A 15193-nucleotide genomic window follows, 5' to 3' on the forward strand; every position below is an offset into this window, starting at 1 on the left:
TCAACATTCTTATATATCACTAACAAAAACCAACAGTTAGAATTACAAAGAGAAATTCAATTTAAAGTAACTAATGACAGTATGAAATATTTAGGAATCTATCTGCCAAGGGAAACTCAGAAACTATATGAGCAAAACTACAAAACTCTTTCCACACAAATAAAGTCAGATCTAACCAATTGGAAAAATATTAAATCCTCTTGGATTTGGCAAGCAAATATAATAAAGACGACAATACTACCTAAACTAATCTATTTATTTAGTGCTGTACCAATCAGACTCCCAAAAAACTATTTTAATGACCTAGAAAAAATAACAAGAAAGTTCATATGGAAAAACAAAATGTCAAGAATTTCAAGGGACTTAATGAAAAAAAAAAATGAAGATGGCCTGCCTGTACCATATCTAATATTATATTATAAAGCAGCGGTTATCAAAACCATTTGGTATAGGTTAAGAAATAGACTAGTTGATTAGTGGAATAGGTTATGTTCAAAGGACAAAACAACTATTAACCTTAATAATCTAGTGTTTGAAAAACCCAAAGACCCCAGCTTTTTGAATAAGAACTCACTATTTGACAAAAATTGCTTTGAAAATTGGAAATTAGTATGACAGAAACTAGGCATTGACCCACACTTAACACTGTACACCAAGATAAGATCAAAATGGGTTCATGATCTAGACATAAAGAATGAGATTATAAATAAATTTGAAGAGCATAAGATAATTTACCTCTCAGACCTGTGGAAGAAGAAGGAATTTATGACCAAAGAAGAACTAGAGATCATTATTGATCACAAAGTAGAAAATTTTGATTAAATCAAATTGAAAAGTTTTTGTACAAACAAAACTAATGCAGACAAGATTAGAGGGGAAGCAGTAAACTGGGAAAACATTTTTATAGTCAAAGGTTCTGATAAAAGCCTCATTTTCAAAATCTGTAGAGAATTGACTCTATAAGAAATCAAGACATTCTTCAATAGATAAATGGTCAAAGGATATGAATAGACAATTCTCAGACAAAGAAATTGAAACTATTTCTAGCCATATGAAAAGATGCTCCAAGTCATTATTAATCAGAGAAATGCAAATTAAGACAACTCTGAAATACCACTACACACCTGTCAGATTGGCTAGAATGACAGGGAAAGATAACGCAGAATGCTGGAGGGGATGTGGGAAAACTAGGACACTGATACATTGTTGGTGAAATTGTGAATACATCAAACCATTCTGGAGAGCAATTTGGAACTATGCTCAAAATGCTATCAAACTGTGCATATACCCTTTGACCAGCAGTGTTACTACTGGGCTTATATCCCAAAGAGATTTTAAAGAAGGGAAAGGGACCTGTATGTGCATGAATGTTTGTGGCAGCCCTCTTTGTAGTGGCGAGAAACTGGAAACTGAGTGGATGCCTATCAATTGGAGAATGGCTGAATAAATTGTGGTATATGAATATTATGGAATATTATTGTTCTGTAAGAAATGACCAGCAGGATGATTTCAGAAAGACCCGGAGAGACTTACATGAACTGATGCTGAATTAAATGAGCAGGACCAGGAGATCATTATATACTTCAACAACAATATTATAAGATGATCAATTCTGATGGACCTGGCCATCTTCAACAATGAAGATGAACCAAATCAGTTCTAATAGAGCAGTAATGAATTGAACCAGCTATACTCAGAGAAAGTACTCTGGCAGATGATTATGAACTACTATATAGAATTCCCAATCCCTCTATTTTTGTCTGCTTGCATTTTTGATTTCTTCACAGGCTAATTGTACACTGTTTCAAAGTCCAACTCTTTATATACAGGAAATTAACTGTTTGAACATGTATACATATATTGTATTTAACTTATACTTTAACATATTTAACATGTATTGGTCAACCTGCCATCTAGGGGAAGGGGAGGGAGGAAAGAGGGAAAAAGTTGGAACAAAAGTTCCAGTTCAGCTGTCTATACTGAAAAATTACCTATGCATATATCTTGTAAATAATAATAATAATAAAGAAGTGAAAAAAAAGAAAATATATGGACTACAATAAAGTCATTGGTAATATGAATTGTCAAAGTCACATGTAATATTAGGCATTTGGTTTCTTGACAAACTATTTTAAAATATCTTTCAAAATCTTCTGAACTCATTTTCAATGCATGTGTAAAATAAGTGACTTTAGTAACAGAGCAATGTGTTATCTATGGTTTTACAGATAAAAAGAAATTGTAATTTTCATTGATAAAGACAACACAACTAATCATTTTACTTTTTCCAAAGTAATTTAAACACTCCTGTGGGTACATTACTTTTTAAGAGCTGAAAATGAGTATGTTGGTCAAAATAAATGAAGAGATTTTCTTGTTAATTTATTTTCTTTAAAAAGTGTTAAATAGCGTAATATTTTCCTCATTTTCATGGAACAGGATTTCAACTTTATATTTGCCTCAGTTTTAACTGTGAATAATTCACTGTGTAATACTCTTAAGCTGTCTTGCTTTTCCTTTAACAGGAAACTTTTACAATACAATCTTTTTTCAATGAATGGAAGAGCACTCCAAATACTAGTCATAAGGGATCCTATATTTTTTCTATTCTTATTTCAACTGATGATGTTTTGAGACATTTAATATAAATTTTTTAATTGCCTCTGTAACTCAGATTCTTAGTCTGAAAAGTAGACTTTACTGGCAAAAATGTAATTAATTCATGATAGCAAAGTTCTTTGTTTCATTCCTATCAAAGAAATATGAGTATCCTCTTGACTTTATTCTCTTGCTTCATATTTTGGTAAGACTATTTTTAATTTTGCATTTAAAATCAATATGTGATAGAGAGAATATTATTACCTAATAAGTTGGATTTTTAAAAATTTGTTTTATGTTTAAAAAATAGTAAGAAAAAAATAGAAGAGTGCAAAACAAAATAAAAGCAAAACAAAAGAGAGTATTTTCATGTATCCAGCACAACATCAGGAAGCATACAAAATATATAACAACAGATTTTCTGATCTAGAAAATATATATATTTGTAAAAGAAATTGTATTTATGAATATCTATTTTATTCTTTACCTTATTGTAAATTGTCCTTTTGTTTCCTGCTGTTTACCTCATTAATTTTATTCTTTTTTTCCTTTCATCCCCCAACTACCCCCAAGGAAAGCTACAATTTAAAAAAGGATATATTTATGTATACATGTAAATGTGTATGTGTGTGTGTGTATGTGTGTGTGTGTGTGTGTATACCGACACACACACATACATACACACATATATCCCACATACTTACATACATGTGTTTTCTTTTCCCTACTGACTAATTCAATTCTGGTCCATAACTGATTAATTACTTAACCTCTCCCCACCCAAGGATCCTTCCCTTATCATTTTCCCTCTCTCTCTCTTTGCTTCCTCATCTGCCCATTCCTTCCCCTTTATTTCTTTATAGATTTTGGAGGGTACTATACCCTTCATACTATGTATGTAGCATTAGTCTACTGAATCTATTCCTGATGTAAGTAGGTTTTAAGAGCCCTCTTCAAGTATCTCTGTGTATGTGCTTCCTGTGCACCTAATTTTTATTATGTGATTATTATTTTTATCGTAACTCTGCTAATCTTTCTCTTGATCCTACTGCTGATGTGAATCTTAAACATATGATACATAAAAAACATAAACAATTTGTCCATTTTTAAACAGTTTGTCCATGTCGAGTTCCTTAAAATTGACCCTTGATGTTGGCTTTTATTTGTTAAATTTTCTGTTAAGTTCTCGTTTAGTTGGTAAAAAGTCTTGAAAATCTGCAAGTTTGTTAAATGTCCATTTTTTTCTCATTCAAAAACATAAAACAAAAATTATGGATGTTATTTTTGGCCACATTGTCAGCAGACTGTGATTTCAGGACCTGTGGCCTTTTATTGTGGCAGCTGATAAGTCCTATATTTTTCTAATTGCTTTTGTTTTGTTTACTCTTGTGTTTTGCAGTGTATACTTTGCACTCCTTATACTGATAAACACCTTGTTAGATGGGAGATGTCTTTTCTCACTAGACTAACAAAGTCCTTTTTCTTTTTCTTACTCTGAGAGTATCTGATTGTTTTTGTTATCGCTATTGTTCCACACACTGCCTAAATAATATTCCTAAAACACAGGTCTTACCTTGTCACTTCCTTGCTCTTGAAGTTTTGGTGACTCCTTGTTGCTAGACTATAATGTAATTCCTGTGTTGGATATTGAAAGCCCTTCTCCATCTGGTTTCATCTTGCCTTTCTAGAAGTGTTTTATATTAATCCTTTTTACATACTTTTCATTCCAACCAAACTGTTACCTCAGTGTAACATTCCATCTCCTGCTCTCATGCCATTTCATTATGGCATATTTCCCCCACTTCCCCTCCATGCTTGGAATTCCCCCTGCCTCTTTGAATCCCTGGCTTCATTTAAGACTCATTCAGGGGCTTCCATATGTGACTCACCTTCTATAGAGTCCTTGCTAATGCCCTCATTGGTTAATACCTTCCCTATCTTGAATTTTTTTCATATTTGTTTTGCACTTGCCCTATATTTATTTATCCAGGTGCGTGTTGTATCCCTCCACTAGGATGTACTTAAGGTCAGAACTTAAATAATTTCTATACCAGAACTTGAACTATTTCTATAGTTGTTTTTAGCTAAATAGAATTACTGTTACTGCCAGAGGCCTTTAACTCTTTTTCCCTTCTAGCCAGACTGTCATAGACCACTGCCATGACTGGGCAAAAGAATATCAATATCAACGCTCCCCTTCCTTGCCTTCCAGATTGGTTGTGCTGTAACTTGTCTCCAGATTTTACTGAAATGGAAATATTGAGATAGAACACCATCTTGATTCACTATCTGTTTTGCTACTGCCTTCTCAGATGCTGTAGTTTTATTTCTCTGGCCTTGTCATCTTAACTATTTAATTAAACCAAAAACTTCTGGGCTTTGCTTTCAGTTACTAGGTTGCATGCTTAGGAATTTTATGCCTTCCTCAATTTTCTTTTGTATATTATCACTATTATAAAGTTAATTCCTTTAAATCTGGGATTATTGAGCTTTTCCACTTGCATCTCTAGCTTTTAGCACATACTGAATGTTTAAAAAGCCCTTATTAATTCTTTGGTTCATTCAGTCCCTTGCATAATGTCTTCCATATGCTGGACACTAAATTAAGTGTTTTTTTTTTTTAAAGTGAATAACTGGTATTAATATCTATGACTCAAAAAATGTGTGTACTAGTATTATACTGCAGTATAGGAAGAGAGTACCTGATGGTATAACTATACTAATGGTTAGTGATTTCTGGGTAGAATGTTTATATTCTCTTTAAAGAAAGCACTTTTAAAAAATATGAACTCTAATGCAATTGAACACACTTAGGAGGTTCCATTTTAGCAGAAGGTAAAGAAGACAGGGATATGTTTGAGGAGATTTCTATAATGATTCGGAGATTCAATCGCATCTTATATTGCCCTTCTATTTTAAAGATTTTGTGATTTTAAATGCCTTTTAAGTGGAATTAATAGAACTACATTTAAAAATTGTTTTCTGTTGGGACACTGATGCATTGTTGGTGGAGTTGTGAACGAATCCAAACCATTCTGGAGAGTAATCTGGAATTATGCCCGAAAAGTTACCAAACTGTGCATACCCTTTGATCCAGCAGTATTTCTACTGGCCTTCTACCCCAAAGATATACTAAAGAAGGGAAAGGGACCTGTATGTGCCAAAATGTTTGTGGCAGACCTGTTTGTAGTGGCTAGAAACTGGAAAATGAATAGATGCCTATCAATTGGAAAATGGCTAGGTAAATTGTAGTATATGAATATTATAGAATTGGTCTGTAAGAAATGACCAGCAGGATGAATACAGAGAGGCTTGGAGAGATTTACATGAACTTATGCTAAGTGAAATGAGCAGAACCAAGAGATCATTATATACTTCAACAATGATACTGTATGTATTCTGACAGAAATGGATTTCTTCGACAAAGAGAAGATCTAACTCAGTTTCAATTGATCAATGATGGACAGAAGCAGTTACACCCAAAGAAAGAACACTGGGAAATTAATGTAAACTGTTTGCATTTTGGTTTTTCTTCCTGGGTTATTTTTACCTTCTGAATCCAATCCTTCCTGTGCAACAAGAGAACTGTTCAGTTCTGCACACATATATTGTATCTAGGATATACTGTAACCTATTCAACATGTATAGGACTGCTTGCCATCTGGGGGAAGGGATGGAGGGAGGGAGGGGAAAAATCGGAACAAAAGTGAGTACAAGGGATAATGTTGTAAAAAATTACCCAGGCATGGGTTCTGTCAATACAAAGTTATTATTAAATAAAATAAAAATTAAACCTCATTTGATCCTTTTAAAAAAAAAAGAAAAAAATATATATTGAAAAAAATAAAAATTGTTTTCTATGCTAACATTTAAATTTTTTTTATTTCAAACACTAATTTGGTAGGAAATTTGAATAAAATTATCTAAATCTTTTGAGTTTGGGAATGGGGGAAACATACTTTTTGTGTTCTAAAAATAAATTTCACATTTTTTTGGTCATCCACAATTCTAAAAAATATAGAACCCTTTAATATATTGGTTACTTTAAAGAAACAGAAAGTTCTTGTTTTGCACAAACTGTTTCCTTCTAACTTATGAAGAACTGTGTCCTATACATATATGACTGGGTTGCACAATTCTAAAGTACTTACTTACCTGAATTACTATTTAATTTTGCAATTCTAGAATGTTATTGATGAGAGGTGTTGGTTTTTGTTTTGTTTTGTTTTGTTTCTTTTTTTCTTTTAATTCCCCAATGTGGTGATTTATGAGATGTATGGTGTTATACATTTGGGCAGTTTCATGATAGAAATGTATGGTGTTACACTATACATTTGGGCAGTTTCATGATAGGATGGTCATGCATTTACTTTTCTTGTAATATCTCTCCTCCTATCCCTTTAATGATGGTTTGGATTAGAGGTGGAAGAAAGAAATACAGGTGCACTTTTTTTGTTTCTAATTTCAGTGAGGCTTAGTAATAGACTAGAAAAAAGAGACCATTTGTTCTGGTTCCTGATCAGCCACTGATATCTTCTGAAAAATAGTCTGTTTTATCAACAGTATACTTTCCATTATGTTTATTACTCTTGTTTAGAATTTACCACTTAATTGAACAGAATTCTGCTTTGTTTTTCTTGTAAAGGCCTAAATTTTGCAGGCTCTTATTTGGGAATCTTGCCATTTGTTTTTTCTGAGTGAGTTTGCTAAAGAAGGCATTTCATTTCTCCTTATGTGTGCTGATTTCATTTATTCATCAGACATTATGTAATGGAAAGAGTCCAGTTAAAAGACCTGAATTCAGGTTCTATATTTCAAATTTTTTAATTGTGTGACCCATAAGGAAGTTATTTTACTTATCTGAATTTTGGTTTACCTGTGAGAAAAATAATTCTCATACTGCTTATCTAATAAAGTAGTTCTTTGTATAAGTCTAAGTCTTAATAAAAGGTAAAATTGAAATTATTGTTGTTGGTACTTTCCTCATTGTTATCTTGTTCTGATATTTTTGAAGGAGTTTAGATGGAAAAGATATGAAGGTAGTTTTAATATTTTGATCTTGTATAGAGATGATTAAAATGACTATTTTTTAATTGAATAAAAGTATTGATTTGGAAGCTCTTCTTGTTGACTCACTGAAAGCATCATAGGTCCAACTTGAGTAGAAGAGAATATGATAATGTTTATCTCATCTTGTTTTCCATATAGTTTTAATTTCCATACTGGGTCTTTTCTTTCCATGATATTTATTATTTACTATGGGGATATCCATTAAATAGGCTAATTTTTATGGATGAATTTTTATTTTTGGATGCTTGTTCTTAATAGTACTGTGTAATATTACTCTACTTCTAATTCACTTATTTTCTAGGATTTTTATTTGTTTCAAGGAATTTGTTTTCTGCTAATTTGTAAAGGATACTTAATTTGTGATATATAATTTTAGCCATATGATCATGTCTTTTAGCTACCAGGAGGCCAGGATGAAATTAATGACAGTTATGTGTAGTGTTCTCCGATTCGGTTTTCTTAGGGTCCTTGGGGGCAACCTTTGTTTCAGTTCAATAACAGCTAGGTGTTAAAGCCTAAATGCTTTATTATCTTCTTCATGTGGCTGGTCTGCTTTCTGGAGAGCCTTTTAGACCGGCCTTGGTCTCAGTGGGGGAAGTGCAGGAGGTCAGGCCAGCCACCAGGACCCTGACTGAAGGTGAAATGAATTTGTCTTTTTGACTTCAAGAGCTTCTAGTATGCTTGCTCTTTGTGGCTACAAGTCCCTGCTTATATGCTCCACACTGATGATAAACCAATCATATCATTAGGAAACCATTATTTGTTGTAAGATTAAATCAACCATAATGAACCATGCTAAACTAGATAACTAACCATTGTCTCATCAATTCCACTTAGTACCTTGTAAGCATCCTTGTTTCAAATTCAGAGTTCTGGCCCATTACATCTCCTGCTTTCTTTTTTTTAGAACATAGGTGGTTATGCCCTCCCTGACTTCTCAAGGAGGTGAGAACCCCAAAAAAGGAGGTGATCATGCCTTTCCTGACTCCTCAAAAAAGGGGTGAAAACACCATAAAAGGAGATGATCGCGCCCTCCCTGATGTTTCAGGAAGGAAGATGAAAACACTAAAGGGAAATAGGAAATCAAATCAGATTAGCGGATTTCTAAAGGGACTCACTTGAAACAGGTATACATAAATCCATCAACATGGGAATTATTACACATGATTACATAAATTACGTAAGCCTATAGCAATATATCACAGGTTAGTAGTGATGTGACAAAGAACATGAATCAACATGAGGAATTGTTCATGTCCATAAGTTCTAGAAATAGTCCAAAACCAATCGATTATCCATTACTTCGTGTGTGTAGGGAATCCAATGATTCCTGTAAGTTTTGAAATCCTGCAATAGTCTCATCATGTGTCAGAGAATTCAGTGATTCCTGCTGGTTTTGAAGTTTTATAACAGTCTTATCAACAATTTTTTTTTATCTTAAGGAATCCAATGATTCTAGTGCATTTTGAAGTTCTGTAACAGTCTATCAACAATTTTTTATCTCAGTAAATCCAATGATTCCTGCTGGTTTTAAAGTTTTGTAACAGCCTCATTATCAACCATGCTCTTTCAGTGTCAGATGTTTCTTAGGTCTTCTCCTTTGCTTTGAGATTTTTTTCTTTTTTCTGTCTCTCTCCGATGGACAAGGTGAATATAGCTCATTGGCACCCATCTGATTCCTTCTCCATCTGTAGAGATACAAGCAAACTCTCTCCCCCAAACAGTTAACCTATCTGGAGCCTTCCATTCAGCACTTTCTAGATCTCTCCTCATCACCTGGCAATTACATTGGAGCTGCTCATTATATTGGAGCTGCTTGCACTGGATCCTGCCCTTCAGTTGGATTAAAAAGCCTGTATTCTCCCCAGTTATAATCCCTTTTCCCACCTGAATGCTTTTTGGCTGATTGATCATGTAATCCTTTTCTTCTATCAGATTGCTTCTCTGCTGATTGATCACATCAGAGGCCTTAACTTTTAAAGACTCTCTGGATATAACCTCTGTTTTCATCATGCCTCACCTGTTTTTGGTTTGAGGTTTTGGAGCTGGGCCCTGTCTCTCATTTGCCTAGGTTAATCTATATTCTGAGGCCCAGTGGAAACCTCGGTTGCATTTTGGACATAGGGTTTTTTGGGTCTTATTCTCTCACCCTGTCTTCTCACTCTATCTCTATACCTACATTGGGCTTTCAGATGCCCAATTTTTCTACACTGAAAGCACAGAAGACTCTCTCTAGAAGTCCCTTGCCAAGAAGGACCCTGTCTTCCCATGTTTATCATAACCTAGATATAAAAGGCATTTGTGCTCACTGTTGCACAGAGTTTTATGATCTCCTCTAAAGGAGCATCTTTGTGTAGTCCCCATATAATTCTTCTACAAACCTCATTAGCATTTTCCTTAGTCAATTGTCTTATCATAATTCTTGTAGCTGCATCTTGGGACCGAAGCAAGTAATTAATCTGTGCCAAATTGCATACTGACCTTTACCTACTAGTTGGTCAAAGGTGATTGGTATATTAATTCCAGTTTGCCTATTGCATTGGGCTTGTATCCTGCATAGTTCACTATACTATGAAAGCCACAAGTTTTGTCCAGGTTCTAAACATGTCCTTGCTATAGATTTCCAATCACTCGGGGTTAAGATTTCATAAGCCAAATTATCTAGTAACATCTTAACATAAGATGATGTCGCCCCATAAAGAGTACAACTCTTTTTCAAATCCTGAATTTTTCTAGATTAAACGGAGTGTATTTCTCCTTTGTTGACCTGAAGAATCAAGCTCTTCAATCACAGAGTATGCATTTATTTTTAAATCATATATATCCTGTCCTTCTTTTTTTGCTTTAATGCCTTTTGTAATATTGTCATAGGCTGCTTATTAGGTGGTGCTGATTGCGTTACTGCCTCTTCTTCTCCTCCTTCTCCCTCTACCCATGAAGGATTAATTGAGGGGGGAGGGTCATGAGATAAGGAATGCCCTAATGGCTCCTGCTGTGAAGTACCACATGCAGAATTGTACTTAACTCCATTCTTATCTGATTCCTTTCATCCAGTTTATCTGGATGCTCCTTCTCCTGCACTTTGTTCTTTTTCCTTATTCTATAACTTATAATTCCCTAAAGCCAGTTGTATTAGGTTATATATGTATAAAGTGTTTCTCTGGAATTTGAGTCAGGTTCATTGTCATTGTAGTATTCACATAGTTGCTCTCCTATTAATTTCTACTCATCTGGATTTAATTATTTTTCCTTAGAGAACCAAGGAGATATATACTGTATGTTTCTAAAAGTTCAATGATCTGCTCCCAAGTTATTCATAAGTCTGACAATGCTCTCTACACAAATTCCTTGAATTGGAAAAGGCTCCTTTCTAAACATTTGTCCCATTTTAGCTGAGCCACTCGTTTAGCCCTTTACAAAGTTTCCTTCTTGTAATCACACTAATTTCTGGGTCACAGATGAAGGTTCTTGGTCCCACGTTCAGGTGCCAAAATGTAGTGTTCTCCGATTTGATTTTCTTGGGGTCTCTGGGGCAGCTTTTGTTTCAGTTCAGTAACAGCCAGATGTTAAAACCTAAATCCTTTATTATCTTCTTTTTAGGGCTGGGCAGCTTTCTGGAGAGCCTTTTAGACCGGCCTCAGTCTCAGTGGGGGAAAAGTGCAGGAGGCCAAGGCCAGCCACTAGGAGCCTGACTGAAAGTGAAATGAATTTCTGTCTTTTTGGCTTCAAGAGCTTCTAGTGCGCTTGTCTTCTGTGGCTACTAGTCCCTGCTTATATGCTCCACTGAGTATAAACCAATCATTACATCACTAGGAAACCATTATTTGTTGTAAGATTAAATCAATCATACTGAGCCATGCTAAACTAGATAACCATTGTCTCATCAATTCCACTTAGTACCTTGTAAGCATCCTTGTTTCAAGTTCAAAATTCTGGCCCATAGCAATTATGAACATTTTTGTTGTTGATTATCATCATCATTAACAGTCAATCATAGTGATGTGATGATGATGTAATTTAGTTTGAGGTGCTGGGGGAAGTTCAAATTTTAAAAAATCAAATATTATGTGCTTATTTAGAATATACATCCAAAAATGTAGATATTACAAAATGAAAAATTCTATGATCTTGAGGTTCATACAGTGGAGGAGAGAGTAGTAAAAGGTAGAGTTCTGGAGTCTCTTCATAGAGATGATATTTCTTGAATAGAGTTTTGAAAGAAGTATGTGATAAGCAGTTCTAAGAGATTGAATTTGAAATACATTTTACATATGGGAAGTAGCCATTGGAAATCATTGAGATCAGAAGTCAAAGGTATATGTGAGAAAAAAGCAAAATGGCCATTGTAATTACTGCTAGAACACAGAGATTTAGAAAAAAAGATAATGTATGTGATAGGTTGAAGTTTGAATGTGAAAAACTTTAATAACTTATACAAAGGAAATTCTCTTTGATCATCGGACCATTGTAATTTATTGAATTAGGGGAATGATCTGATCAGATTTGTTCTTTACAGTTCCTTTGTGCAGGTATTTGGTATGAAGTAATAAATATAGAGAAAGCACAGTTCCAATAGATATTGTGGAATTGTAACTGATGAGATATGGCAAGTGATTGGATTTATGGGGCAATTCAGAATGAAAAGTCAAAGATAATCTAAAATTTTGAATCTGTGTAATTAGAATTGGTGGTGACTTTGATAGATGCTATTCTCTAGGTCACTGTCTTGTTTTAGCTCTAAAGATTAGAAATTTGGCTGACTATGAAAGCTCTGCCCAAGAGAGATAGTTGAATCCTTTCAACATTTTTCAGATTGTCAGTTATATCTTGTCAGTTACTAACCTTGGATTGTTCTTACTGTCTATCTGCCTCATTTTCTCCTGTTTACATGCTACTGAATAGAACTTTAGGAAATCATGAAACTATATTGAACTATTTACTTCAAATTTGTGTTTATATAATCTCAGTTGCAGCAAATAAAGCTCTTCTAATTTATTATTTTTGCTACTTGTCTTCTTAAACTTCCACCTTTCAGCTGATGACCTTGCCTTACACAATATTAAATAAAATAGTGAGGACATTTCTGTCCTCTCTAGTGTAAACGCCATTCTTTTGTCAAACATAATAAAAGTTTTGCCTTCTCCTTGTTTTCATTTGTCATTGTCACATCATCCTTAAGCATTATTTTTACTACTAAATTCTATTACCACTCTGTAAGCCATTGGAAAGACTTTCCACCAATCCTGGAATGTACTGCCATCTCATCTTATGTAATACTAATGTTTCTTGAAGGTGCTACTCATTCAGTAACATCTAAATGAAAGCTTTATTTAACTATTCTCTCAATATTTCTTTTTATTCTCCATATTGTCATATGTCTTTGGGGTCCATTAGAATATAAGTTCCTTGGAAGTAAGAATTGTTTCATTCTTTGTATTCATATCTTCATAGTCTAGCACATTGTAGTGCTAGTAAATGCTTGTTATTGTTTTTACAAGTATAATTGTCACTTTTTTCTCAATTATGGAAGCATATTCACACTATTCAATTTTTTTCAGGATAAGTAGTCATTTCTCAAGAATTCTCAATATTTGTTTGCAAGATAAAGGTTAAACTCATTTCTCTTAGAAAGTTTGTCTTCAACAATCTTGGTTAATATCCTTTACATAATGACAGACAAATTTAATAGCTCAAGATTCTCTTGAATTTTAAAGATATAGTAACAATCGGGAGACCAACAAAGATGGTGAAATTGGAGGAAGTAGTACAGCCTGGTGTTGCCCAACCATTCTAACAACGATGTGGAAAGAGCTTTCCCCCAAGAGTTGTGATTGGAAAAACCAAAAAGAAAACATAGTGAGTCATTTTTCCAACCCAGAGTCACAAAGAGAGTCTTGCTGAAGGCATTGGGGATTGTTTAGTCCGAAAAACTGTTTTGTGAAAACTTCTCTCATGACTGCAGAGGTGGACTTAAAACGCAACAGGTGCAAGACTTGTACAGGGAGAGGTCACAGGTTTGAGCTTGTATACCAGGCAAGGAGTAGGAACAGAAGTGAGCAATTGTAACTCAAACCTCAGAATAGCACCACAGCTTTAGCTAGCAGCCTCTGCTAAGATCTGTACCTGAGTGATCAGTGAAGGCATCTCACCTAAAGGAGATTGCAGGTTCTATCCATAGGAGAATGTAGAGCCAGCCTACAAGTTAGCTGAGTGTACCTCAAGTAAAAAGCTATCTATTGAACCTCCAACAAGGTAACAGCTTTAGAGTTGTGCCACTGAGACCCAAACTGGATCAAGAATTTGATCTCAGACCATCAGAACAATGATTAAACTTTGTCCTAAATTAGGCTACTTTTAAGAACACTGAAAACTTTCAGGATTTTCATAAAGCCTCCTTCAAGATTCTTTTTTTAAAATTTTTTTTCATATTTTATTTTATTTTATTTAATAATAACTTTATATTGACAGAATCCATGCCAGGGTAATTTTTTTACAACATTATCCCTTGCACTCGCTTCTGTTCCGATTTTTCCTCTGCCTCCCTCTACCCCCTCCCCTAGATGGCAAGCAGTTCTATATATGTTAGATATGTTGCAGTATCTCCTAGATACAATATATGTTTGCAGAACCGAACAGTTCTTTTGTTGCACAGGGAGAATTGGATTCAGAAGGCAAAAATAACCCGGGAAGAAAAACAAAAATGCAAATAGTTCACATTTGTTTCCCAGTGTTCTTTCTTTGGGTGTAGCTGCTTTTGTCCATCATTTATCAATTGGAACTCAGTTAGGTCTCTTTGTCAAAGAAATCCACATCCATCAGAATACATCCTCATACAATATAATTGTCGAAGTGTATAATGATCTCCTGGTTCTGCTCATTTCACTTAGCATCAGTTCATGTAAGTCTCTCCAAGCCTCTCTGTATTCATCCTGCTGGTCATTTCTTACAGAACAATAATATTCCATAACATTCATATACCACAATTTATCCAGCCATTCTCCAATTGATGGGCATCCATTCAATTTCCAGTTTCTAGCCACTACAAACAGGGCTGCCACAAACATTTTGGCACATACAAGTCCCTTTCCCTTCTTTAGTATCTCTTTGGGGTATAAGCCCAGTAGTAGCACTGCTGGATCAAAGTTTGATAACTTTTTGGGCATAATTACAGATTGCTCTCCAGAATGGTTGGATTCGTTCACAACTCCACCAACAATGCATCAGTGTCCCAGTTTTCCTGTATCCCCTCCAACATTCATCATTATTTTTTCCTGTCAGCCAATCTGACAGGTGTGTAGTAGTATCTCAGAGGTGTCTTAATTTGCATTTCTTTGATCAATAATGATTTGGAACACTCTTTCATATGAGTGGTAATAGTTTCAATTTCATCATCTGAAAATTGTCTGTTCATATCCTTTGACCATTTATCAATTGGAGAATGGCTTGATTTCTTATAAATTAGAGTCAGTTCTCTATATATTTTGGAAATAAGGCCTTTATCAGATCCTTTAACTGTAAAGATGTT

At 34.4% G+C, this 15193-nt stretch overlaps 1 protein-coding gene across 1 annotated transcript in view; it reads left to right on the plus strand.

Annotated features, from left to right (window-relative positions):
* The window catches only part of RAD51B (RAD51 paralog B), an 887153-nt gene that overhangs the window by 352163 nt on the left and 519797 nt on the right, over positions 1 to 15193 (plus strand). Inside the window, exon 7 of the mRNA XM_051977885.1 lies at positions 2465 to 2472. Coding sequence (XP_051833845.1) covers positions 2465 to 2472 — 8 coding nt within the window. The remainder of the gene's footprint in view (positions 1 to 2464; positions 2473 to 15193) is intronic.

Source organism: Antechinus flavipes, chromosome 2 (assembly GCF_016432865.1).
Source record: "Antechinus flavipes isolate AdamAnt ecotype Samford, QLD, Australia chromosome 2, AdamAnt_v2, whole genome shotgun sequence".
Taxonomy (NCBI): Eukaryota; Metazoa; Chordata; class Mammalia; order Dasyuromorphia; family Dasyuridae; genus Antechinus; species Antechinus flavipes.